Here is a 25565-nt window from a genome sequence, read left to right as displayed (position 1 = left end):
TGTGCCACCCATCATGGCGCGGCTCACCATGAATGAGCGCAGCTGCCCGGGTCCCTGTCTCCAGCCGTGCATCTAAAATCTCACCCACACACCCACACACTTAGCCACCCATCCGTCCATTCGCTTACTCCTTCCCACATCCATCCGTTATCACTCTGTCCACCCACCCGTGCATCCACCCATTCTCCTACCCAAACACCGGTCCACCCATGCGCGCACTCATGCATCCCCCCCCCCCCCCCCCCCCCCCCCCCCCCGTGCAGGCACCCGTGATATATCCACCCACCCATCATCCGAGCATGTATTGCATGGATTAGCATCTACTCTGTGCTGTGGGGGAAGTCAGGCTCAATGGAGCTGCCAGAAAGGGTAAGACCTCAACCAGCCCCTCTCTCTCCCCTCCCCCCACCCAGGTCCCCGTTGCTGTGCCTATTGCAATCCCCCCCCCCCCCCCCCCGCCCGGGCTCAACTCCACACCTCCCATCCTGGATGGGAGCAGGGGAATGCTAGTCGCCTACCTGAACTAGGTACCTAGGTGCGGCTCCAAGCCTCATTCTCAACCCACCAAACCTTTAGCTTTGTGGGGGTCAGAGGTGCCCACCCCGGCTCCTCTCTACTACCCGCCCCCCCCCCCCCGCCCTCCTCATGGCTCAGCCATCTCTCAACTCGCAAGTCAGCCCAGCCACACCATCTGGAATTTGGCCTTTGACCCTCTGCCTCCTGCTTCTCCTGCCTGCCCTCCAACCCTTCACCCCAACTGAGGCCGGAGTCCTGACCTCTGATCTGACCGGCCTACTGGCCAGACGGCTTGCAGCCTCCCCTCAGACGCCCCAGCAGCACGGGCCATTGCCCGAATCATGACTGGGCCCGCCACACCCTTGGATCAGGCTCCGGCCAGCCCCTGAGGAGCCTCCACAGGCTGCCTCCCCCAGCCCGGCCCGCCCTGCTGCCCGGCTCTCCAGCCAGCTCCCTCCCCTCTCCCAGACTATTGCAACAACTTCTTAACTGGTCCCTGGCCTCCAGTCCCCCCTCCACCCACCACACACCAGCCACAGGGAACTCCCATCATACCTCTTCCCCATGGTCCCCATGATGGAGGCCAGCCTTTTAGGGGTAGCTTACTGCCATCCAATCCAGGCCTCTGCCCGCTTTCTGACGTTGTCCCTTCACTCCCGTCCCTCACTCCAGGCTCAGTGGAGTCCTCTGTATTCTCCAAAGGTATCTTGACCTCAGCACTTTGTCTAGGATGCCTCCCCCCATCCTCTCGATGCCATGCCCAGCTCTCAGACCCTGCCTGATGGCTCCTCGGGGCACTGCGGCTTTCCCTCCACACAGCCTCATTCCCCCAGCATGGCCCAGGGCCTTACCTGAGCCCCATTCATCCATTAATTTGACAAACCCCGCTGAGCAGCATCTATGGGCCAGGAACTCTCCAGGCCCAGGGGATACAGCAGGGAACAAGACCATGACGCTGCCCTCACGGAGCTCACGGTCTCCTAGGACAAGAGTTCTCCACTGGGGGTGATGTAGTCCCCAGGGGACATAATATTTGGCAACATCCGGAGACGTTTTTGATTGTCCCAACTGCAAGGATGCTACTGACATCTAGGCAGAAGCCGGGGATACTGCTAAACCTCTTACAATGCACAACGCAGCCCCTCAAGAGACAGACATGTACCTGGTAAGTTTCAGACGCAGCCACGAGATGAGGCCAGATAGTTGGAGCAGAAGAGCGAGTAGGGGAAGAGGGGTGAGAAGTTTGGGGGCAGACCACATCAACCTGGAGGCCATGGCCAAGGCGTTGGGCTGTCCTTTGAGTGAGACAGGGGCCCGAGGGGTTCTGAGCAGGAGTAACTAGATCCGTCTTAGGTTTTAAAGACACCCCTCCTGCAGAATGGAGAAGGCAAGACAGAGACCAGAGGGGAGGCTATTGCAAGAATCTAGGTGGAAGGTGACAGTTGCACAGGCCAGAGGAGGGTGGCAAAGAAGGTGGTGAGAAGCAGTCAGGTTGTGGATCTAATGTGAAGGTGAAGCCAACAGGATTTGCTGAGAGATTGGACGTGGGGTGTGGGAGAAAGAGGAGTCAAGGATGATCTCAAGGCTTTGGGCCTGAGCCAAAGGAAGGATGAACTACCCCATATTGACTTCCCTCTCATGAGAAGGGGGATAAGTCTATGCACTTCACAGACGTGGACCCTGAAAGAATGACCTTCCAGGCAGATAGCAAGCTCTTCAAAAGCCCGGGTTCTCAGGGGGACGGGCCATGTCTGCAGGGCCAGCCCTGGCACCGTGAGGTGGTTAGAAAAGCTGCCCTGGTCCCCACCCCCGACCCAGATGATGTGCTCAGAAGACTAAGGAACATTTGCCTCATGCTTTGCAGCTGACAAAGCACATTTGCAAACACTGAGTGCTATGATACAATAGCCCTGCTGAGCTGAAAGGCCCTGACACACTACCCCATTTTGTAGATAAGAAAAACGGAGACCCAGAGAGGGTCAGTGACTTCCCAGCAGTCACACAGCACATCAGTGGCAGAGCACTGAGGGCCAGAACCACTCCTCCACGCCCCGTCCCCCAGCTCAAACTTCTGCCAAGAGTGCAGTGGGTGTTCACGGGTTAATCTGACAACCAGCTCCCGGGGGACTGGCCTGGATGATGGGCTCAGTGCACATGCCTCCAGAGGCCTCCAAGAGGGGCGGGAGGAGGACCCTGGCCAGGCCCACGCAGCAGACTCCGGGGGCAGGGAGGGCTCCACACATGTGACGCCTGTGTCACATACACATGTATGTGTCATTGTGAACCTCACGCCCATGCATGGCCTCTCACCAGTCCCCTCCCAGCCGGCCCTGCTCACCCTGAGTGCAGCCTAGCCCCCGCCTGGCCCCCTCCCCCATGCACCCTGCCCTCTTGCAGCAGGAGCCCAGAGAAGCATTTCCTGTTTGGGGGCTGCCTCCTCCCCCTCTAAGCCCAGGTTCCCAGGGCCCCAGGCTGAGCAGAGGTGAAGGGAGGGCAGCCCCCCCCGCCCCCCTCCTTCCCCCCACACACCAGCTGGAGCCAGGCAGCTGAGGAGTGGGGGGAGGTTGAGGCAGGAGTTTAGTATATAAATGAGGGTTTGGCGATGCCCATGCCCGCGTGATCAAGGTGGTTTCCATTCAGGGCCTGCACACGAATGTGAAGGATGTCATGCGTGAGGACATGTAGAATGCCATGCCACTTAAGTATGTGCGTCTAAGGGGGTTCGCGTGTGCAGAGCTGGGATGAGGGGACGGTGCCGAGAGAGGGCTCCTGTGTGGGGAGAGGAACGCACGCACGTGTGTGGTGTGAGGGGCGTGAGTCAGAGCGAGTTTCCACATGTATGATGAGCAGCTGGGCCCAGAGACCGTTCGCAAGTGCGATGAGGTCGGTGTGTCCACAGCGGATCTCCGAGTCTCTGGGAAGGGACCTCAGCTCACCACCAAGAGCCCCAGACGGCGCTGGGGTTTTCTGAGGGTCTTTCAGCCCGCTGGGCAGGCATCTCCCCCTCTCCTCGACTCCCAGTCCGCGAGCTGCACCTCCCCCCGCCCCCACCCTCCAGCACCCCCCACCTCTGCCCCCCGCCCGACCGCTTCCTGCTCGGGCGGCCCCGAGGGAGCGGGAGCAGGGAGCTGGCAGCGGCCCCAGCCCACTCCTTACAAGGCCTGAGCCCGGCCCAGGACCGCCCCCGGCCCGCCCGCCAGAGGCCCCGGTCCCACCCCCTGTCAAGAGCGTCCGCGGGCCGGGGCTCGGGCCAGTCGGGGGGCGTCGCGATGCTGCTGCGCCTGCTGCTGGCCTGGGCGGCCGCGGTGCCCACGCTGGGCCAGGCCCCCTGGGCGGCCGAGCCCCGGGCCATCTGCGGCCCCGGCAGCTGCTACGCGCTCTTCCCGCGGCGCCGCACCTTCCTGGAGGCCTGGCGGGCCTGCCGCGAGCTGGGGGGCGACCTGGCCACGCCGCGGACCCCCGAGGAGGCCCAGCGTGTGGACAGCCTGGTGGGGGCCGGCCCGGCCAGCCGGCTGCTGTGGATCGGCCTGCAGCGGCAGGCCCGGCAGTGCCAACCGCAGCGCCCGCTGCGCGGCTTCACGTGGACCACGGGAGACCAGGACACGGCCTTCACCAACTGGGCCCAACCAGCCACAGGGGGGCCCTGCCCGGCCCAGCGCTGCGCGGCCCTTGAGGCCAGTGGAGAGCATCGCTGGCTCGAGGGCTCGTGCACGCTGGCCGTCGATGGCTACCTGTGCCAGTTCGGCTTCGAGGGCTCCTGCCCCGCGTTGCCGGATGAGGCGGGCCAGGCGGGCCCTGCGGTCTACACCACGCCCTTCCACCTGGTCTCCACCGACTTCGAGTGGCTGCCCTTCGGCTCCGTAGCTGCCGTGCCCTGCCAGGCTGGCAGAGAGGCCTCCCTGCTGTGCGTGAAGCAGCCCGAGGGCCGCGTGGGCTGGTCTCGGGCCGGGCCCTTGTGCCCAGGGACCGGCTGCGGCCCGGACAATGGGGGCTGCGAGCACGAGTGTGTGGAGGAGGTGGATGGTCGCGTGTCCTGCCGCTGCGCCGAGGGCTTCCGGCTGGCAGCCGACGGGCGAAGCTGCGAGGACCCCTGTGCCCACGCCCCGTGTGAGCAGCAATGTGAGCCCGGTGGGCCGCAGGGCTACAGCTGCCACTGTCGCCTGGGTTTCCGGCCGGCCGAGGATGAGCCGCACCGCTGCGTGGACACGGACGAGTGCCAGATCGCCGGCGTGTGCCAGCAGATGTGCGTCAACTACGTTGGTGGCTTCGAGTGCTACTGCAGCGAGGGCCACGAGCTTGAAGCCGATGGCATCAGCTGCAGCCCTGCGGGGGCCATGGGCGCTCGGGCTTCCCAGGACCTAGGGGACGAGTTGCTGGACGACGGGGAGGACGAAGAGGATGAACACGAGGCCTGGGAGACCTTTGATGGTAGCTGGACAGAGGTGCCTGGGATCCCATGGATGGAGGCCACGCAGCCACCTGACTTCGGCCTGGCCTACAGACCTAGTTTCCCAGAGGAGGGAGAGCATCGGATGCCCTACCTGGACCCCACCTGGCCACCCCCACTGAGTGCCCCCAGAGGCCCCTACCACTCCTCGGTGCTCTCCGTCACCCGGCCTGTGTTGGTCTCTGCCACACGCCCCACACCGCCTTCTGCCCACCGACCCCCTGTCATCTCTGCCACCCGCCCACCCCTGGCCCATCAGCCCCCCATGATCCCTGCCAGGCACCCAGCTTTGCCTCCTGACCACCAGTTCCCCATGATCTCAGCCAGCCGCCCAGATCTGCCCTCTGCCTACCAGCCCCCTGTTATCTCTGCCACTCACCCAGCACGACCCCCCGCCCACCGGCCCCCCATTATCTCAGCCAGATACCCTGAACTGTCCCCTGCCCACCAGTCCCCTGTGTTTCCGGACACCCATGTCACTGACACTCAGACCACCACTCATTTGCCTCAAATCCTTGCCAGCCACACCCCTCTGGTCACGACTTCCAACGCCCATCAATCCCTTGTCTCCCCAGATGTCCCAGTCCTTAAAGCCCAGGCCACTCACCTTCCCATTGCCTCGACGGTCCAGCCCCCTCTGACCACTACCTCCAGATCCCCTGTGCCCCCTGCCCATCAAGTTCCTGTACCTGCTGCCACCCAGCCCCCGGCCCTCCGCACTACCCTCACCTCAGAGCCCCCTCAGCATCCCCCTAACCAGACTTCACTCACCAGCCCTACACACCCCCATTCCAAACCCCCACAAGTCCCAAGGGAAGGTGCCCATGACCGCAAGCTGGCCCCATGGCTGCCCTCAGCAGCCCCCACAGCAGCTCCGACAGCCCCGGGGGAGGCCAGTCTGGCAGGCCACAGCCGGAGGGATGACCGGTGGCTGCTGGTGGCTCTCCTCGTTCCAACGTGCGTCTTCTTGGTGGTCCTACTCGCACTGGGCATCGTGTACTGCACCCGCTGCGGCCCCCACGCACCCAACAAGCGAGTTACCGACTGCTATCGCTGGGTCACCCACGCTGGGAGCAAGGGCCCAACAGAACCAGTGCCCCACCGGGGCAGCCTCACGGGGGTGCAGACCTGCAGAACCAGCGTGTGATGGGGCGCAGCCCCCCCTCTGCGGGGTGGGGGGAAGGGGCGTGCGTTGGACACATGGCCCAGGCTGCACCAGGGACTCATGGGAGCTGCCCAGCTGGACAGAGGGCTTCCTGCCCCCACCCCGGACCCAGCCAGGCTCCTCTGTCAGTCAGCTACCAGACTTGACTCTTGGGGACTCTGCTCCCTGGCCCAGCACTCAAGACTGAGGAGACGCCGAGGCCACCAGGACCTCAGGGGGTGGGTGCTGGGGTCTTCTCCAATAAATGGGGTGCCAACCTCACCCAAAGTTCCTGACCCCCATTGATGTCTGAGGGGAGGGTCTGGGAGGACTCAGCAAAAAGAGGGGACCTTCCTTCAGCTTGTCTGGGCCCAAGGAAATAAGGTAAGACCCCTTAAGGGAGAGTATGCTTCAGAGATTCTCAGGTAAACAGGAGCCCAGAGAAGTCAGAGCCTTGCCTACAGTCACACAGCGAGCCCAGGAGTGGGAGGTTTGGCATGGAGAGAGTTTCATATTTGTTCCTTTTTTTTTTTTTTTTTTTTTTTTTAACCAAAACTCCAAGAAAGTGAGGCTGAATATGGGGGAGAATTCTAGAATGAAGGCTTCTGCTGAACTGGAGCCAAACTGGGATTTAGGAGTCAAAGGTAAACTCTGGGTCTGGTGATTCTGGGGAGTGAAGGGAGTCTAGTGGGTGAGTTTCTGTCCTCTGGTACCTCCTATTCTGTGCCCACAGGCTGCCCAGAAGTTGGTGGCTGGGGCCCAGGGTCACTCAAGGGTGCTTACCATTCCCTTGGTTTAGGGGTGTTCTGAAGGTGCCCTTCCTCCCTGCTCTGGGGAGTAGGTGGGAGTCTGCCTAGCAGGCCGAGATGGGGAGAGCACAGAACCTGGGAGAGATATCCCATATCCAGCTCCCTTGGCAGGTTTCTGAGTAAGACCTTCCAGTCTTGGGTCACATTTTGCCCTTCTCCATGTGGGTGGTGCTGGGACAGAGAGAACCCAGGAGACCGGAGCTTGTGCAAGTTGCTCCATGCTGAGGTGTCCCATGAATCCAGAATGGGATAGTCAAAGCCTGGGGGAACCTGGCAAACTCCATCATCCTGGGCTCACTGCCTTAGGGACCCGGAGAGGCAGGACCTGGGCCAGGGAGGCGCCGGTTCCCACTGCCTCTGTAATTTTTCAGTTGCAGTCTCTGAGGGGCCTCTAATTAGGACAGAGCAGAACCACCACGACCACCCAGACAGGAGAGGAGGGGTGCCCTATGCCACCCTCTGGCCCCAGGGCCTGGGCCTGGGCCTGGGCCGGGCCCCAGGGGACCGGTAGAGGAGGGGCCATAACTGGGGACGCACCGGGGGCCGTGGAGGGGGTGGAGGGAACGCTACGCACCGCCCCCGGTCCCCGTTCTCAAGTTCCCCTAACTCAAACCAGACGCCCCCGCCAGATCCTGCCCGAGTTTTTAACCTCCGAGACTCCGCTGGAGAGATTCGATGCAGGAGAGTGAGGTCGCGGGGTGGTCCAGAGGCCCGGGTCTGAGAAGGAGATGTGGGCGCATTCTAGGGGGTGACAAAGCCTGCCAGGATGGGACAGACTGGAGCTCCCTCCCGTGACCCTGGGCAGGGGATCCAGAGCGCCCCAAAGGCAGGAAGGAGTTAAATGCACTGCTGTCGGAGGGAGGGGATGGGAGTGGGGAAGGGGGCCCAGAGCCGGCTCTTTGTCATCCCGTAATGAGCAACAGATGCGGAGCTGCGTGCGGGCCTAAACAGACTGCCTCCCAGGGCAGAACCCCCGCCTGCGCCGAGCCCGGGCTCCGCCCAGACCCGGAGCTGTGTCGTAGGCTCCGCCCATTGACTCTCAGACCCCGCCTCAATCAGGCGCGAAACTCTCCTGCCTACAGACCCCGGCACTATCAGATAGGTCCCTCCTAGTTACGAGCCACGCCCACCCACTGCTGTCCCAGCACCCTCTCTGCGGGAGCTCTTCAGAGGCCCCGCCCACCAAAGCCACAAGCCTCTCCCCCTGCCAGCTCAGAGATTCTCGAAGAACTATTGCTCCGCCCCTCTGCTCTATCCGCTCCGCCCCGGCCGAAGCAGTAACGATGGCCCCGCCCACCAGGACCATAAGCCCCACCTTCTCAGGGCGGCCTGGGCAGACGGGCAGTTCTTAATTAGTTCCCGCTTTCAGGAAGTATAAACTCCACCAAGAGTTTACACTCTCTCCTCACGCCGCGTAGCGTGCCCAACCCGACTGAACCACAAGCCCCGCCCCTCTTCGGAGCTTGAGACCCAGTTAAGCAGTGCAGAACATCCCGCAGAGACCTCCCCCAAGTCCAGGAGACCTGCAAATTCCGCCTTCCGGTGGTTACGCGTTGCCCTTAAGAGCCTCGTCGGGCTCCGCCCCCAGCTATAAGCCCCGCCCCTCGCAGAGTTTTAAATGATAGGGGCGGTGCCCCAGGCCCATCTCACTGGGGAAAGCTCCGCCCACATACAGCGGCTAACACCCTTACTTCTCACTGAGATAACGGCCCACCTACAGAGTCTTCGGGTCCGCCCACTAAGAATACTCACAAACCCCATCCCTGAAGATCCCTTAAGTCCCGCCCACCCAGAGCGCCCCCTGTTGGGGGCTCTGAGCACAAGTACCGCCCACACAGAGAGCGTAGCCCCGACTTCTCTCAGGCTCCACCTACTGTGAATGCATAGCCACGCCCACCAACACGTTCCACCTTCTCGGGACTCCGGGGCCCAGGACTCGCCTTCTGAGTATGCTCGGACTAGTGGATCCGAACTCCTGTCCCTGACCAGGATGCCCCTGAACCTAGCCCTGGCACCCTCTCCTTCCCTACTCACGGCTTGCGGTCGTCTAGATTGCAGGTTCTCTGGGGGGAGCTCCGAGACGAGGTCGAGAGTCGGGTGGATGGCGTCGATGAATGGGCCTTTGGCGCCACCTGCTTTCAGCGCCGGGACTTGCAGGCACCGGGAAGCCCGGCCCCTCTCCCAAAGCACACTAGGGTTCAATAAATACTTCCTTGAAGTATTTATTACATGTTTGTGTTATGCAAATACTGGCCGCCTTGGCAAATATTTGCCCCCAGACCGGCAAAATAGCAGATCCACTCACGTGTCCTCCATCATATTTGGAAGACCCCCAAGGAGGCCTCTGTGAGCAGAGGCGGGCCCTGCCAGTCTTTGCAGTGGCTGGTGGGACTTTAGCTGTTCTTTATGCACGAATCCTGTTTCCCAGGGGTGAAAGCACAAACTGTCACTTAAATTGTTAATGTTGGGTGCTCCCCTCCCCCAACTAGCCCTCCAAACTGTGGACACTTTCCTCAGGGGTGTGCATTTGGCAGGAGGGAGTGGGTTCGGGCTCAGAGACCCTCATGTAGAAGCTGAGAGTCACAGTTTCTGGAGCAGGATTGATCTCAGCGCTCATCACTACGTTTGAAAATATTCCCTTGCTCACTCCCGCACTAGACCGGGGCTCCAGGAGTCAATGCCAGGGGCTCAATGAACTGTTTTTCAAAGGTTATTGGGACAGACTGGGGAGCTGAGGTTAAAGCGGGGCAGAACTAACACCTACCGGATTGCAGTAGGTACCAACACCCAGCTAGACAGCCTGCGTTAGGCATTTGGTGGAGCCACCCCCCAACCAACCCAAAGCCCGGAGAATAAGATGCTTTCCAGATGAGATTCCGACGCAGGCGCCCTGGCCACTATGAATGGGAGTAGGGTTTGGTGGCAAATCATAGTGAAAATAATAATGAGAGCTTGCAGCAGCTATTATATGCCTAGTCCTATTCTAAGGGCTTTAAATGTCTTCACCCATTTGAGGCCCGTAACAACCCCCACGCAGTGAGTGCCATTCTCACCGTGATTGACAGACGAGGAGGCCGAAGGCACTTCAGCCTGTGTGCCTCGTGTTAAGCCACCGCCCCATTTGACCAAGTTAGTAAGTGGAGGTTTGAACCCCAGTAGATTCTGTGATCTTCACCCCTGGAGCAGAGCCAGGCCACAGTGACAGCCATGTCTCTGATTAGAAAATTCCCACCTCTCAGGGGACTTGCTTTTTTCTTAAGTCAATACATTTTTACTTAAGGCATTTTAAGTGATTCCTTCCACTGCCAATCATCTTAGCTCCTCCAAAGTCAGAATCGGAATCTTCAAAATAGCCCTTTCAAGGAGAACTTTTGTTCAACCCACAGTTCACTGTCAGTCCACAATTCTTTCGGGTGGGCTTCTCCACTTGAATATGGACATACTTCAGAAATCTAGTTCTGTGAATAAAGAAAACCACACATATATCTCTGAGGTGTTCCCAAGGATGCAGGTCTGCAGAAAAAGCCCCATCGGGATTGACCTCGACAGAGGGAACTTGCTTTCAGCCAGAAGCTGCGAGGTGTAACCTCCTGGGCTGATTGTGCTGTGATTTGGGGGCAGTAGTGGGGGGCGGGGGGGATTCGTGAAGTCTTCCTAACCCAGGAGGGGTCAGCTGTGATTCTGGCAGAGGATTCTGAGGTCTGTGACCTTGTGGGATGCAGACAAGAGGGGCGGAGTCAGGTCGTGGTGCAGTTTTAGGGCATCTGGTGGTGGCCATGCTTTAGCGTGGTGGTTTTGGCGAGTTCAGGGATTTAGTTCTTCCTGGGAGTCAGCTAGTAGTGGCTGAGGGCGGTCCCCCTGCGCCAGACAGCCTTGCTTTGATTCCAGCTTCACTACGTGAGGGCTGGGGAACCTGAGGCCGGGTCTCTGGTGGCTCGATGTTTGGCTCCTCATTTGGAAAAAGGGGCATACTAAAGCGTCGGCCGGAGCCACAATAATCTGGCAGAGGGAAAAAGGACTCTTTATGGGGAGCGTCAAGGTTTCCTGCTGGAAGCCAGTGAGCAAGTTCAGGGTGGTTGCACGAACCTGCTACAAGAGGCTCGCACCAGAGAGCCCTGAACACAGCGTCCAGAAACTGATCACAGGAGAGCTGAATCGGCAAACACTGAAGTCCCAAACCCATCAAATTCCCATGGCAGAGGCTCTCAAACTCCCTTGGCTCACGGTATCTGAGGACCTCAGTGAGATTTTCATGGCACCCCGAGCCGAAACAAAAACTAAAACAAAACAACGACAAAAAAAAAAAAAAAGAAAGAAAGAAAGAAAGAAAGAAAGAAAGAAAGAAAGAAAGAAAGAAAGAAAGAAAGAAAACCTCTAACAGGAGCACCTGGCTGGCTCAGTTGGTGGAGCGTGTAACTCTGGATCTCAGGGTGGTGAGTTCAAGTCCCACGTTGGGTGTGAAGCGTACTTAAAAAAATTTTTTTTAAATGCCTAACAGTTTCATTTAATAGTTAAGTCCAAACAATATAAGAGGTACTTGTATTTTAATAACTCAGCAGTCATTTGAAAAAATAATATGCATACATTGAAAGATACGAGAACTGGGGCGCCTGGATGGCTCGGTTGGTTGAGCCACCAACTTCAGCTCAGGTCATGATCTCGTGGTTCGTGCGTTCAAGCCCCTCGCCGGGCTCTGTGCTGACAGCTCGGAGCCTGGAGCCTGCTTCAGTTTCTGTCTCCCTCTCTCTCTCTCTCTGCCCCTCCCCTGCTCATGCTCTGTCTCTCTCTCTCTCTGTCTCTCAGAAATAAACATTAAACAAAGTTTCGAAGGATACAAGAATCTTTTCGTTCTTAAGTAATCACAATTGCTTGCTAGTGAAATATGTGCCTGTTGGACACTGCACAGCTTCTCAAAACTTGGAATCAGATTGGACATCGTCACCTTCATTTCCTGTTACGCATCGACTTTCCCAATAGTACTTGCTTTTGATCCGGCAGCTGCCAAAAGCCCAGATTCACAAAGATATTATGTCATCGAAGGAACGCAGTGCGATCCAATGTTGAAACTGTGAACAGCCTCAAGCTAGCAGTTTGCCAGTTGTCTGACAGAGGTCTGGTGTCTCTGTGTTTCTTTCAAAGTTTCATAATATTCTGGGGCTCCCTGTGAGTTTGCTGCAGTGTGGCAGGTCCTACATCAAAGGAAGGGCCTCGTTGGACAGCGGGATCCTGATGGAGGTACGCTGGGAGAACTGGGAAGAAGGTTTGGGACTGGGGATGCCTATAACCCTTCCCCTCCCCGCTTTCTCCACTCCGCTGCCAGATTTGCCCCTGGTGGCTGATGATAGGTGAATAGGGCCCCGTGGGTGCCTTGCAGAGTCAGGTTGGGAAGGCCGTGTCCCATCCAGGATGGCTGATGGAGGCCTATGAGGAACCCACACACCCGGAATTTGGCGGCGGGGGCGGTGGGGGGGGGCTGGTTCTTAGGGGAGGGTGGATTGTCTTGCTCTAACACAGACATCTGGCGGTGGCTTTTTCCAGAAGGCTCACTCCAGCCTAGACCTAGCACTGGCCTTCACTGGAAGGGTCAGACTTCCCTTGGAACGCTACAGAGGAAAGAATTACAAGGCTTTCGGAGGAAGGAATGGGAAGATCAGTCCATCCCACCCATTAGCTGCCCAATCCACAGACAGACGCTTCCCCAGGCTCCGGTGATTCTCCACTCTCTGCGGCCGCTGAAAATAGGAGAGCAAAGAAGTCCCCGAAGGACTGGTTGAAATGTGTCTCCACCTAGATGTCTCACAATAACCCCCTCTCCACTTCAAGGTCCTTAACTTCAATCCCGTCTGCGAAGCCCCTTTCTCTGTGCAAGATGACATGTTCACAGGTGTCAGAGACTAGAGAGTGGACATATTTACTTGGGGCCACCATTCGGCCCACCACGCTTAGGGACCAGGAAGAGAATTCTAGGTCAGGGTGAGATTCCACTAGCCACAGGGAGCAGGTCCTGTCATGGAGCATCCGGTAAGTGCGACAGAAGAGAAAAATCTATTTTTTATCGTTGGTTTGTTTATTCGTGAGAGACCCTGCCCCTTGAAAGTTGCCAGCCACCTTTTTTTAAATGTTGATTTATTTTTGAGAGAGACAGACAGACAGAGCGTGAGCGAGGCAGGTGCAGAGACAGAGAGGGAGACACAGAATCCGAAGCAGGCTCGAGGCTCTGCGCTGTCAGCCCAGAGCCCGACGCGGGGCTCGAACTCACGGACCGTGAGATCATGACCTGAGCCGAAGTCGGACGCTTAACCGACTGAGCCACCCAGGCGCCCCAAGCAGGCAACTTTTAAGTGGCAGTTTCTTTCACTAATAAATAAATAATAAAAATTATATAGATTTTATTTTCTGCCCTAGTAGGTGCCCCGCTGTGGGACAGTCTCACAGAGTACTCACCCAGGGCTATTTTCCTGGTTCCTGTGTGTGTGACTTGGGACATTTGGACACAATACAAAGCGCCGTATCCCCGTGGGAATAAGAGCTACCACAGAGGGAAGTGTCAGGTGGATGCCACAGGAACCCCCTGCCCACTCAAACAATAAACCATTCGCTCTTTTTTCCAATATTTATTGAGAGCCCTACTGTGCATCAGAGAGTCCGCAAGGGATCAGGGGTACGGAGAAACCACAAGGGAGAACAGCAAGAATACATATGGCGGACCACTTGGGGCACTGCCCAGGCAGGTGGGGGTGGGATGCGAACCTAGGCAGAGGCAGAGTTGGCACAGGAGGAGAGAGCAAAACTGGGAGGTGGTTGGCGAGCAGATATGAACAGGACTCAGTGGCTGGCTGACTGTGAAGGAGAGGAATGGTGGCTGAAGGGTTTTGGCTCCCGGAAGGTGCTATTCATGGAGGCAGGGACATGGGAGAAGAAGCCAGGAGCGCCTGGGTGGCTCAGGTGGTAGAACGTCCGACTGGGGCCCAGATCACGATCTGGGTTAAAAGCCCACATCGGGCTCGCCGCCGTCATCGTGGAGCCCGCTTTGGATCCTCTGTCCCCTTCTCTCTCTGCCCCCCCCTCCCCCGCTCACGCTCTCTCTCTCTCTCTCTCTCTCTCTCAAAAATAAAAAATAAACATTAAAAAAGAACAAAACAAGACGAAGCCGGTCTGGGGAGATAAATGACACGGTCAGTTTTGCATCTCCAGGGCTTGGAAGGTCACCTGAGTGGATGCCTCAAGAAGGCAACTGGATGCCGGAAGCCAGAACTCAAGACAGAGGTCCAGGCCGAAGACAGAGATTTGACTTTCCGTCTACCCCACGGCTGGAGGCATTACAGAAACTGCCTGGCGAGTACCAGCGCTCACTGCCCGTCGCTTTCCGGGTTCGACTCCGGAAACAGACTGAGCTAAGCAAGCAGTTCAGGAGGGCAACTCAGACCCTAACTTCATAAATGTCCACACTGCTTGCATTTTTAAAGGATCCTATATTCACTTTTTAGGTTTTTTGGAGGCTTATTAAAATGTTAGTCTTTATACTGTTGTAGTCTTTCATAACATACTGTGCTTTTATAACACATCCAGTGAAATTCTTCTACGGAAAGAATTCAGTATTTTTATTCTGGTCTCTCTCATTTTACAAGTTTTTTAAATAGCAAAGAGAAGAAAAATACACCTATCTTTTGGAATATACCCATGGGTTACTGGAAACCAGCTGATTTTGGTCTCAGCTGACATTCTGGACGGAAACTCCTCTCTTTTTTTTCCCTCTTTTTTATTTTAATGCTTATTTATTTTTGAGAGAGCGTGAGCAGGGGAGGGGCAGAGAGAGAGGGGGGGACAGAAGATCTGAAGCAGGCTCTGCGCGAAGAGCAGAGCGCGCCCGAAGCGGGGCTCGAACCCAAGAACCCGAACCGTGAGATCATGATCACGACCTGAGCTGAAGTCAGATGCTCAAGCAGTGAGCTGCGCAGGCGCCCCTGGATAGAAACTCCTCTTTGGAGTCCTACCGCCTCCGGCCCTTGATGTGCGTTTGTGAAGTTGGCCAGCCTGTTTTTCTTTCTGTCTCTTGAATCGGACTTGTAGGAGCGTTTTGCCTTCACCTAGCAGGACAACAGCACTCGCTGCCGGCCCTGACTGAGGGGTGTGGCCAGTTTGGGGCTGGACGCCTGATGCTCCTTACCCTTTCCAGATACATCCTGGCCACCTCGGCGATGACTTCATACTCGCGAGCCCCGGAGAATAGACGGCAGCGTGGGTGACGTAAGAGAGAAGATGAAACTCGTGAAAAATGCGGGGGCCAGCCACCTGGGGGAAGCTCTGAGGGGCCAGGGGTCCTGGGCCCGCATCAAGGAGACACAAAGCTTCGTGGTTTGCTCTGGACGGCGGGGCGGGGGCGGGGAGGGGGGAGCGCAGCCCACGTTTCCCTGGGTGCCCTTCTTGGGCCCGTTCACCTTCCTGGGATCATAAAGCTCCTTTGGCCTGGGCCGCTGGCTAAGGGGTTCCGCGGCTCCATCCTCGGGACACAGGAACCCTGGGATGTTGGAGGTCTCGGTAGGAGCTCAAGAATCCTTCACTTGGCCCCAGCTCACTGGACATCTACTGCGTGAGCTGGCAGCTGGTGAAGCGCGTGTCTATGCGGTAGGGAGTGTCTGTTGATGATTCATAACAAGAATAGTACTAGTGATGATTATCGCTAAATTTACTGAGCATTTACTATATTTGAGCCCTGTTTTAAGTGCGGTATCACCCAGGTCGTAGCGGCAGAATTGGCACTTTGTCCAGCTCAAAGATCTGCATCTGTGACCATCTGCCTCCCGTAGCTTTTTTTTTTTTTTCTTCAGGGAGTGGGGGACTCCATTTATTTACTTACTTATGTATTTTGAGAGAGAGCGAGCGAGCCTGAGCAGGGGAGTGATAGAGAGGGAGAGAGAAGATCCCAAGCAGGCTCCGCACCGTCGGTGCAGAGCCCAACACGGGGCTCAAACCTATGAACTGTGAGATCATGACCTGCGCCTAAACCAAGACTTGGACACTCAGCTGACTGAGCCACTCAGGTGCCCCTTGCCCCCCCCCCCCCCCCCCCCACCCAGAGCCTTAGTTCGCACAGAAGAAACAGATAATGAACTTGCACACAGGGAGCCAAGGCGAAGGATAGCAGTGGGGCTGGCGGGAGGTGGACTTAGACAGTCAGGACTCACACACAAGCTGAGCCCTAAGTGTCGAGCGGAGCGAGGGAAGAACTAGGTGAAGGAACGGTGCTCCAGGAGGGAGAACAGCGTGTGCCAAGACCTCGAGGGAAGAAGGTTGTTCTAGGATCGGGTACAAGGCCACCGTGGCTGAGACTTTGTAAGGCAAGGGGATCAGGCTCCGGGTGAGCTTGGGGCATCTGCCAGAGCCCACAGGGGTCCGAGGGCTGGGGCAGAAGCCTGGACTATATTTGATGTGTGGTGGGAGGCACCAGTGTATTTTGAGTGAGGTAGGGATGTGGTCTGAGTAACATTCCAAGATGACGCTACATGGGCTGGAAGGGACGAGGGGAAGCGGACGCCTGACAGAGTCTGTGGCAGTCACCGGAGGGAGGGCCCCCGGGGGCCCAAAGCAAGGTGGTGGCTTCAGATGGAGAAGACCCAGGGGCTGCCTAGAGAGCTGTTGTAGGGAGAATCCTGGGTGATATCTTTCACGCGGGGAAGTGAGGAAGGCGTTCGTGGATGAAATGCTGCAGCCTGCAGATCTTCTTCAAAATAACCCAGTGGGGGTGCGTGTGCGTGGATGGGGTAGGAGCGGTCACGGTAGGGGACGGTTGTGGAGCTGGGTGCTGAGGACGAAGAGCCCACGTGCACCAACGTCTCTACCTTTGCGATGTCTGAGAGGTTACATAATGAAAAAGAAGGAGAAGGAGAGGACTGCCACGCAGGCGTCTGGAGTAAGCCGCTGGGTGAAGGGCGGCAGTATTTACCGAGATGGAAAAGACAGAGAGGGGCAGGGTTGGGGCGCAGGCTGGAAATCGGGTGCTCTGTTTTGGCCGTGCTCTGCCGGGTTTCAATCAGAGAGCAAAGGCAGAGGACTACGAGCTTTTTGGAACAAGGCTCTGTCCCTCTCCTCAGACATTATTTTCCTTTTAAGAATTCTGCCAGCTCGGTGTTGGCTCTAACAGCCACCCCTGGCTTCAGAATCTTCCAGCAGAGGCCCCTTAAGTGTCCCAGAGCAGAGATAAACCGTACCTGTTTTCTCCGTCTGAATTCTTCACCCACAGAAACCAGGAGCGATAATAGTGATTATTGATGTTTTAAGGCACTAAATTTGGGGGTAACTTGTTATGTAGCAGTAGATAATTAACATAGGATGCCAGTAATAGAAACAAGGGAAAAAACCAGTAGCTTAAACAAACTAGAAGCTTAGGTCTCCTTCTATTGAGACTCTGGAAGCAGGCGACACAAGGAAGCTCCTATGGTGTCACGGGAAGCCCGGGGGCTTTTATCTTCTTCTACTATCCTCACCACATGGCTCTAATTCTCAAGGTCACCTCCTGGCCCGACACTGCTGCTGGAGTTCCAACCATCACATCTGCATCCCAGGCGGAATGCAGGAGGAAACAAGGAGATAGAACTAGCCTTCACCAAGATTATTTCTATTTCAAGGAGCATTCTTAAAAATCTTTTCCAACACCTTCTCCTTACATCTCAAATCCTAAAATTCAGTCACGCAGTCACATTGTATGTGCCAGGGAGGCTGGAAATGTGGCCTTTCAGCCGGGCTCACTGCCATCGGAAGTAAAACTGGGGTTCTGCTGTTGAGGAGGAGAGGAGAGGAGATCACGGCCAGCAGGTAGCTGGTGGCTGCGGACAGAGGACGGTGGAAGAGGCAATCTCCCCGGGAAGGAGCTGGAGCCAGTAACCACCCCCCTGCCGCCGCCCACACACACACTGCCCATGCAGCTTCCTCAAATGTTTGGGCACCATGGAGTTTCTTCAAGTGGTTTCTGGACAAAGACCTGAACTCACTCCCAAAGAAGTGAGGCAGTGATGCCCAGGGAAAGCTTTGGTCTCTACCACCCCCCCGCCCCCCCCCCCTCCGCCCCGGCCAGCAAGCAGCTGGACTTTGCCTAAGATGCTAACATGTGGGCCTGACCTTGTCACTTACCTGCTCAACCACCTTGGAGGCTCCGGTTTGCTCCAGCTTTCAGATGCGTTCTGGGGTTTGGTACCGAAGGCCTCAGCCAACTCTCCCAGGGCAGTCTGCCTCTACCCCTCTTCACGCTTCATGCCCCGCCCCCGTGACTTTGGGAATGCAGCTCCCATGGCCCGGAACACACCCCGCCCTGTGTCCGCCCAGGGGAATCGCACCCATGCTCGGCCGCCTTCTAGGGCCACCATGAGTCCTTATGGTGCCTTTGCACAAATCGGAAAAGGGTGCCTTTCTCCAGGTGGACGCAGATCCACGTCAGGGCTTGAGGGGTGGCCCACGGTGGATCCCACCCACATTTGCCCCTCGGCCCGGTGCACACCCGGCACAGGCATACATGCGAAGATGCCACCTCCGGGCGTGAGGGAGGCCCTTGCTTTGACCTTCCTCTTGGCCTTCAGATCCCACGCGCCGACTGGGGGCTGGCTGTCTCCCACCTTGTGTCCTCCAACATCCTCGGTGCCCGTTCCCCTGAACCACTAACGCTGACAGCCATCAGGGGAACTGAATTCGCACCACAGATCGTGGCTCTTCCCGCCCCCCCCCCCACTTTGGGGAGCAGTCACCAGTCCCTTAGTCCCCAGCAGGCCCAGCGGCAGAATGAAGACCCACCACCCCGCCCCCCCGCCCCGCCCCGGGCTAGAAGGGGGACCGCTTGGACAGCGCCTTAGAAGTGCCCCAGGTGCCGGTCGGTTGGAGTCAGCTGCAGCGACTCGAACCTGAGTCTCAGGCCCTAGGCTGGGCAGGGGGTTCCCTCTCGGCTTACCTTGCTCCTGGGAACACTGGAGTCCGACCCTGAGTCCCCTTCCACGACCGAGCATTGCATCGCTGACCCGGGGTAGCCCGTTGTGCCGGTAGTGGCCTTGGACCCACCGCTCAGGAACGCACGTGAGAAGACCTTCCATTTCATACCTTTTATTTTATCTGCATTCTTCTCTGCCTCCTCGCCCCCCTCCCCCCACCGGCCCCTCAGAGGGGGCGGAAACCCCATTTGGAAGGGAAGGGACTTCTCTCTCCCCCCTGGAGGAGGGACGGTGTCTCCTGGGCCAGGCCCCACTGATGGGAGAGGCAGGCGCCTCCATGGCCGAGCAGGTGCATCGTCCAAGAGGCTGTGGCCAAGGCCGAGGTCCCTCGGATGCCCCGTGGCCCGGGGCCCCGTGGGTCATCAGGAAGGTGAAGAGCAGAGAAGTCGGGGGTGGGGGCAGTGGGAGGGCCAAGCCCGGGGTGTGTGCGCGTGGCCGGCAGAGGCAGATGTGGACTTCGTGAGGGACAGGGGCCGAGACCAGGGGATGTGGGCTTAAGGTAGGGCCCTGAGAAGGAACCCCAGGTCATAGGGGAGCTGGAGGTGGGGGGAGGGTGTGCCAGGGAAAAACTGGGGGCTGGGGGGGGGGACGAGGCTGTGCTCTAAGAACCGGGCTCCCAGTAGAGGGGCTGTGCTGCGGAGTGTGATCAGGGACTGGCCCTCAGCAGAGACCAGAGGGCAGGCAGGGAAGGGCTTGTCAGGGCAGGAGGAGGGGGACTTCGGGCCGTAGTGGGGCCAAGGCTACGGTGCCGCCCCACGGCCAGCTCCTCCGCTTCGTGGAGGCCAGCCCAACAGGGCATGGCCCCAAACCACCAATTTGTGCTTCTGGGTCGCTCGAGGGCTCCCAGTGCGGCCTCAGCCACGTAGGGCGGAGCCCAGAGGCGGCCCTGCGCCGCGTGCAACAGCTGTCCCCAGGACTCGTCCCCCATCTCGGGCTCTCTGGAAACTCGCCCCCCTGCCCTGCCCGAGAGGGCCTTAAGCCAGATCACCAGACGACAGTGCAGGGGTGGAACGTGGCCGTGGGGTGGGGGGGGGGGGTGGGGGGGCAGGAGCCATGCCGGGACGGTTCAGAGACTCAACTTCGGCCGCGTCCGTCCGCTTACGCCCTCCGGTCCTTCAGTCTGTTTAAGGGCCTGGCCCCACCCCCACCCCTCGTGCGCTGGTCTGTTTTCCCTCCTGTCTTGGACAACGACCGACCGCTCGACCGACCGCTCGGGCGTCGGAGCCCACGGTGGGACGGGGCGGGGAGGAGGCCGCTCCGGGCGCCGTGCGGGTCTCAGGGCGCCCCCTGCCCGTCCCCCTGGCAGCCGCCGTCGCCGTGGACGATGAGCACCGGGAAGTAAAGGGCGTCCTCGTAACACGGTGGGCTTTCCAGGGGCTCCGTGTCCTCTGCCCGGCGCCCCAGCGGCCCCCCGCTCAGGCTCCGGAAGACCCCCGGGGTGGCCCGGCCCCCGGCTCCCAGGGAGAGCCGGCTGCGGCTGAAAGGCAGGCGGGGCCCGCTGGGCCGGGCGGGGGGCAGCGAGTTGCTGCTGAGGGAGCGACGGCAGCGCTGGCAGCCGCGGAGGTAGGCGCCGGCGCCCATGACCACGGCCTCCGAGTAGCTGGGCACCAGCTGCCGGTTGGAGCAGATGTGCCACTCGAGCTCGGTGAAGTCCACCGTGGCCACGCGGGAGAGCGGCGGCCCGCTGGGCACGGCCCCGGGCGGGGGCGAGCCGGCGCCAAAGAGCTTCTCCACCTGGTAGTGCACGTGGGCCGTGCCGTAGGCCGCCACGACGCGCAGCGGCCAGGACAGCGTGGCCGCGGACACCAGCCAGAAGACCCAGGCGCGGGCGTACCAGGGCGGGCTGCGGGGGTCCGCGAAGACCATGAGCGACTCGCGGAAGTCCACGTCCTTCAGGTGCATGCCCTCGCGGGCCTCCAGGTAGTCGTCCAGGCCCTCGTTGGCGCTGAAGAAGCGGGCCCTCTGGGTGAGGTACGAGGCCTCGGCCTCGGCGCTGCCGAAGCTGAAGCACTTGGTGAAGCGCAGCCGCGTGGCCGCGTGGTCGGCCAGGCCCACGAGCTCCTTGGAGACGTCGCGGACTCCGTGGGCCGAGTAGTCAAACTCGCCGCGGGCCGTGCGGCTGTCCGCCCGCTCGTGGTAGACCTGCGTGGTGGTGTAGGCGTCGCCGTTCCGGTAGCGGGTGATCTGGCGGGTGCGCCGCACGTAGTGGTAGCTGGTGGCCTTCCACCAGACGCAGGGCGGCGCCTGCTGCAGCCGGCGGATCAGGGCGAGCACGGTGTTGGCGTCGGTGCGCGGCGCCTGGCACGACCGCACGTGGCAGTGCCAGCACTCGGCCAGGTAGAGGAGGTAGAGGAGGGACACGAAGGCCAGCGGGATGTATAGGTAGCCGTCAGAGCAAGGGCTGGCCGGGTAGGTGGGCGGCGGGCCCCCGGCCCCGCGGGCCAGAGCCGCCTCGGGCCCCAGGACCAGCCGCGGCACCGTGGCCAGGCGACACCAGGCCACCACGGCGCCACAGGCATGGATGAGCAGGGTGAGCAGCAGGCACTTCCAGTGCGACTCGCGGCACAGGGAGCTTCCCAGGGACTGTTTCAAGGGCCGCTGCTGCGGGGCAGAGAGAGGAGAGGCGCGAGTCAGGACGGGGCCTCGGCCTCGGCCACGCCTGGCCCTCTGCCGAAGCCCCGCGAGGGAGGCGGGGCGACGCTCCGCACTCCACGGAGGAGGAAACCGAGGCTCCAAGGGAGTGAGCCCCCTGCTCCGTGCCTCACCCTTCTAGCTCTAACTCCGTGGAGCCGCAGGGGTCCAACTCGGGCCCATCTGCCCCGAGCCTGTCCTCCACTGTGCCCCATCATCTCCGCCAAGGGCACCTAGGGACAAGACAGACCCGTCTCTGCCAAGAGAAGAAGGGACGCGACTGGCCACTGAGAAAACTGAGCGCTGGTCCCAGCTCTACCCTTAACTTGCCGCGTGGCCTTGGCCGTATTCCTGCCCTCGCTGGGCCCCGGTTCCTGGGCCTGTTGGCACGGGAGGCCAGGGCGGCAGGGGTCCTGACGGTGAAGAGCATGCGCTTTAGAGCCCCACCGCTCGGGAGGCAGTGCCGGCCCCACCACTGACCGTATGACTCGGGCAGGTCCCTCTCTGGACCTCAGTCTCCTCATCTGTAAACTGGGGCGTTTGGGAGGATCCAACGAGATCGTCCGCGTGGCGATCTCAGCACAGGGTCTGGCCACGGGAATAAATATTATTACTGTTTCCCTGAGACTCCCTCTGGTCCTTTGGTTCCAACTTGGAGACTCGGGAGAAGCTCTTAAGTGAGAAAGAGGAAGAGCTGGGAACGGAGGAGGTGTGAGTCTGGGGGGAGCAGATGGAGCGCGTCCCCCGTCCTCCGTCCCTCCATCCCCCATCTGCGCCGTGACGGAGGGGGTGGAACACAGCTGCTGGGCAGCAGGGGCCACTCCCGGGCCCAGAGGGTTTGGCCTGCCCTCCCCTGCCCGCCCAGCCCCCACCTCACCTCCAGGGGGCCTGTGGACACCGAAGTGGGGAGGGGGTGGGGAAAGGAGGGGAAAAAGAAAGAGAAGGGAGAGGTGGCCTGGTGGAGACAGCAGAGGTGGAGTCAAGGGGCCACGACTCCAAACTCTGGGACCCGAGAGGAGAGGAAACGCTCCCCCCCTCCGCCCCGCCCAGCCCAGGGTGGCCTGTCCTACCCCGCCAGTCACCCACCACAGGTACACATCGCCACCACGACCCGCAGGGCCAGTCGGATGCACGCACCCACACCTCCACACCCCCACCGTGTTTGTCACAGACCCACCAGCCACAGACGTGCGCGCTGCCCGTTCATCCCAGGCACCAGACCCTCCCCAGTGCCCGGGGCACAACCCCTCAAACCGGAACGTGGTGCCCAGGCGCACGCGCTCGGCCACGCACACAGGCACACACCCCACCCAGACCCGCCCACCACAGGACACACACGCAAATACCAATGACACACCGACGGAGGCCCGGCTACACGCCAGACCCGCACCTGACCACAGTGCGCAACCCCCAACCCCACCCCTACTGCCACCTGACACCCACCCTAGACTCCGCAGAAGAAACCCACCCGCGACGGAACACATGCACGCGTGACCACATCGCTCAAGCCAAGGCCCCCGCCGTCACCCGAGGTGTGAGGGGCGCGGACTAACATTCACACGCCCGCAGGCGCACCACAGCCGCCCAAACACACAGAGCCACTCACCACCTATCACCCCAGCACCCCACACGGGGCTCCAGGCCCCTGCGGACCCTCTCCCTGGCTAGGGCTGAGGAGGGGCCACCCTGGGGGTCCCAGCCAGCAGGATGGGCCCTGTGGCCTCAGCACGGGGAGAGGAGAAAGGGGAACCGGAGGCCTCCTCCTTTCCTCTTTCCCCTCCTCCCTCCGCTCCCTCCCCCAAGTCCCGGCCACCGCTGCTGCATTGCAGGCGCCGCCCGGGCACCTCGTGAGCCGCTGGGCTGGGCCGGGGGCCTGACCCCGGGGCCTTGGGGGTGAGGGGCAGCGCTGCGGAAGGAGGGCGCGCAGGAGCCGGGCGCTGACGTCACAGGAGGGCGGGGGGCGGGAAGAAGGGGCGCCCGGGGTTGGAATCGCCCCCTCCTCCCTTTCCAGCCGCCCCACCCCGACCCCCACGCGAGCCCCTAGCCTCGCAGGGCTCCGGCTACCCTAATGACGTCATTGGCAACAGGGGTTTGGGGACTTCCCTCCTCAGCTCCTGTCCTGGGGTTGGCCCCTTCCCTTGTCCCCCTCACCCTGTTCCAGCCCCGGCTCCGGCCCCCCAACACACAGCGGCCGTACCTCCTCCCGCAGCGGCTCGCCGTCCGGGATGAACTCGGGCACCTCCCCGCTGTCTCCTCCGCCGCCCTCGGGCATGGTGTCCTGGCTGCTTGGGCGGCCCGGGCCCGGGCCCCGGGCATGATAGGGGGGGAGCGCAGAGGGCTGCGGCGCGGCCCCGAGGGCGTCCGCTCGGCTCGGCGGCCGCACAGGGAGTGCGCGGAGCTCGAGCTCGAGCGCGGTGGCGGCGGCAGCGTTGGCGGCCGCGGTGCCCGGCGCCCCGCCCTCCGCTGACCCCGCCCCCGCGGCACCCGCGGCGCCGCCGCCGGCAGCGCCTGGCACCGGCGGGCGCTGCCTCCGCCCCCGAGAACCCCAGTCTGGCGGACCCAAGCTTGGGTTCCCCTCCCGCCGCGCTGGCGCTTGCGACCTTGGCCGAGTCCTTGCTCTCAGAGCCTGTTTCCCCTGCTGTAAAATGAGGACAGGGAATCTCGAAGATGGGTAATACCCCCCGCGGTCCCGTCTCTGAGGTGTAGGCCCAAGCCTAAGCCCACCTGGACCCCACCCCGGAAGCCTTGCGTGTAGGGGAGAAAGCGGTTACAACCCAGAAAGGTGAGATACGCCTCGTTTGCTGGCCCGAGGTGCGGGCTTCACGTAGAGCAGGCAGGTTGCGCAGGCCAGGACACCCAGGGCCCCAAGCTTCGTGACCTTGGGCCTGCACTTTTCACCTCAACCTCCGTTTTCCCATCTGAGAAATGGGAGTAGAAAGGTGCACAAGCATTCATCATGACGTACAGGGGAATGGGATCTGTCCTTCATGGGAGGACACCCTCATTCCACGTGGTGGCCCCAGTGTTGTTCCCTGGCCCTCAGGGGCCTCAGCCCATCTGCCTCTGGGTCTGGACCTAGCCCTCAAGGTAGACAATCAGTTGGTGGGACACAGGGAACTGCAATGCTAGGTTGGGTTGCTTTACGACTTTTTTTTTTTTTTTTTTGCAAAGGGAACTCAAAGACCATTCAGTTTAATATCCCTACCCATTTGAAGATGAGGTATTGAAATGGTCGAGAGAGTAAAGGACTGACCCAGGGCTACATTTATTTATTGATTATTTATTTATTGGGCACAGATGTTTATTGGATATCTTCTATATCCAAGTACTGCGCTTGGCACTGTGAAGACAAGGGTAGGAGTGGAGAAAGACACAGGGCCTGTCCTAATGGAATTTACATACAGGGCAAAGTGGTGTGCCCAGAGGGAGCCTAGAACTCGGCCTCCAGGTTCAACCCCCAGCCAGGTCATTCCTCTGTTCCCTTTGTCTCTCTGAGACACAAGTCAAACTGATTCTTAAAGGATAACTAGACTTTCGACAAATGGATATGAGGAGGAAGGGCATCCCAGGTGGAGGGGACTTTTGAGCAAAGACACTGCGATTAGACCACGTGGGTTGTGTTCAGACAGTAGGAGAGTAACCTGGTGTAACCAGACACTGGCTAGCTAACTAGAGGCAGATCGCAGAGGACCTGATTTTGCTCTCTAGAAAGTGGTGGCTGAAAGTGTGTGAGAGAGGCCCCTGAAGACTGTTGCCGAGGAGGGTGCGAGTGGTCAGAAACTGGGCGGAGAGGAAGGAAACCCCAGCTTCACTTTAAGATGGGCGGCAAGGGCAGCAATGACTCAGGAGTATCAGCTGCAGCTTCAGGAGGTGGATCAGCACACCTCCACCCCCTAAATCGGCTGGACCACGGGAGAGTTGACGGGCCAGGACTGGTGCAGGATCCTGTCCCAACGAACGATACCATCCAATCTCTGGGACTTCAGACCTTCTGGATTTTTCAATATTTGTAATGTACGTGTGTCTCAAGAGCCCGGACCCTCAAT

The 25565-nt window shown here is 59.8% G+C and overlaps 2 protein-coding genes across 2 annotated transcripts; one reads left to right on the top strand and one right to left on the bottom strand.

Moving 5' to 3' along the window:
* Positions 1 to 3759: 3759 nt before the first annotated feature.
* Positions 3760 to 6389, top strand: CD248 (CD248 molecule). The gene has a single exon (XM_007091852.2). It carries the CDS (start codon positions 3786 to 3788, stop codon positions 6108 to 6110), a length of 2325 nt encoding a protein of 774 aa, XP_007091914.2. The 5' UTR covers positions 3760 to 3785; the 3' UTR covers positions 6111 to 6389.
* Positions 6390 to 19938: 13549 nt separating this feature from the next.
* Positions 19939 to 23889, bottom strand: TMEM151A (transmembrane protein 151A). Its single transcript, XM_042958629.1, has 2 exons — positions 23717 to 23889; positions 19939 to 21489 (listed from the first exon to the last, which is right to left on the bottom strand). The coding sequence occupies exons 1-2, from the start codon at positions 23789 to 23791 to the stop codon at positions 20164 to 20166; spliced, it is 1401 nt and encodes a 466-aa protein (XP_042814563.1). The 5' UTR covers positions 23792 to 23889; the 3' UTR covers positions 19939 to 20163.
* Positions 23890 to 25565: the final 1676 nt, after the last annotated feature.

Source organism: Panthera tigris, chromosome D1 (genome assembly GCF_018350195.1).
Source record: "Panthera tigris isolate Pti1 chromosome D1, P.tigris_Pti1_mat1.1, whole genome shotgun sequence".
NCBI classification, from domain to species: domain Eukaryota; kingdom Metazoa; phylum Chordata; class Mammalia; order Carnivora; family Felidae; genus Panthera; species Panthera tigris.
The sequence above is the reverse complement of the archived record's forward strand: the minus strand, read 5'-3'. Positions and strand labels throughout refer to the sequence as shown.

Coding starts and splice junctions, on each gene's coding strand:
- CD248 (XM_007091852.2), top strand. CDS start 3,786: ATGCTGCTGCGCCTGCTGCTGGCCTGGGCGGCCGCGGTGCCCACGCTG.
- TMEM151A (XM_042958629.1), bottom strand. CDS start 23,791: ATGCCCGAGGGCGGCGGAGGAGACAGCGGGGAGGTGCCCGAGTTCATC. Junction 21,490..23,716: donor GCGAGCCGCTGCGGGAGGAG/GTACGGCCGCTG, acceptor TCTGCCCCGCAG/CAGCGGCCCTTGAAACAGTC.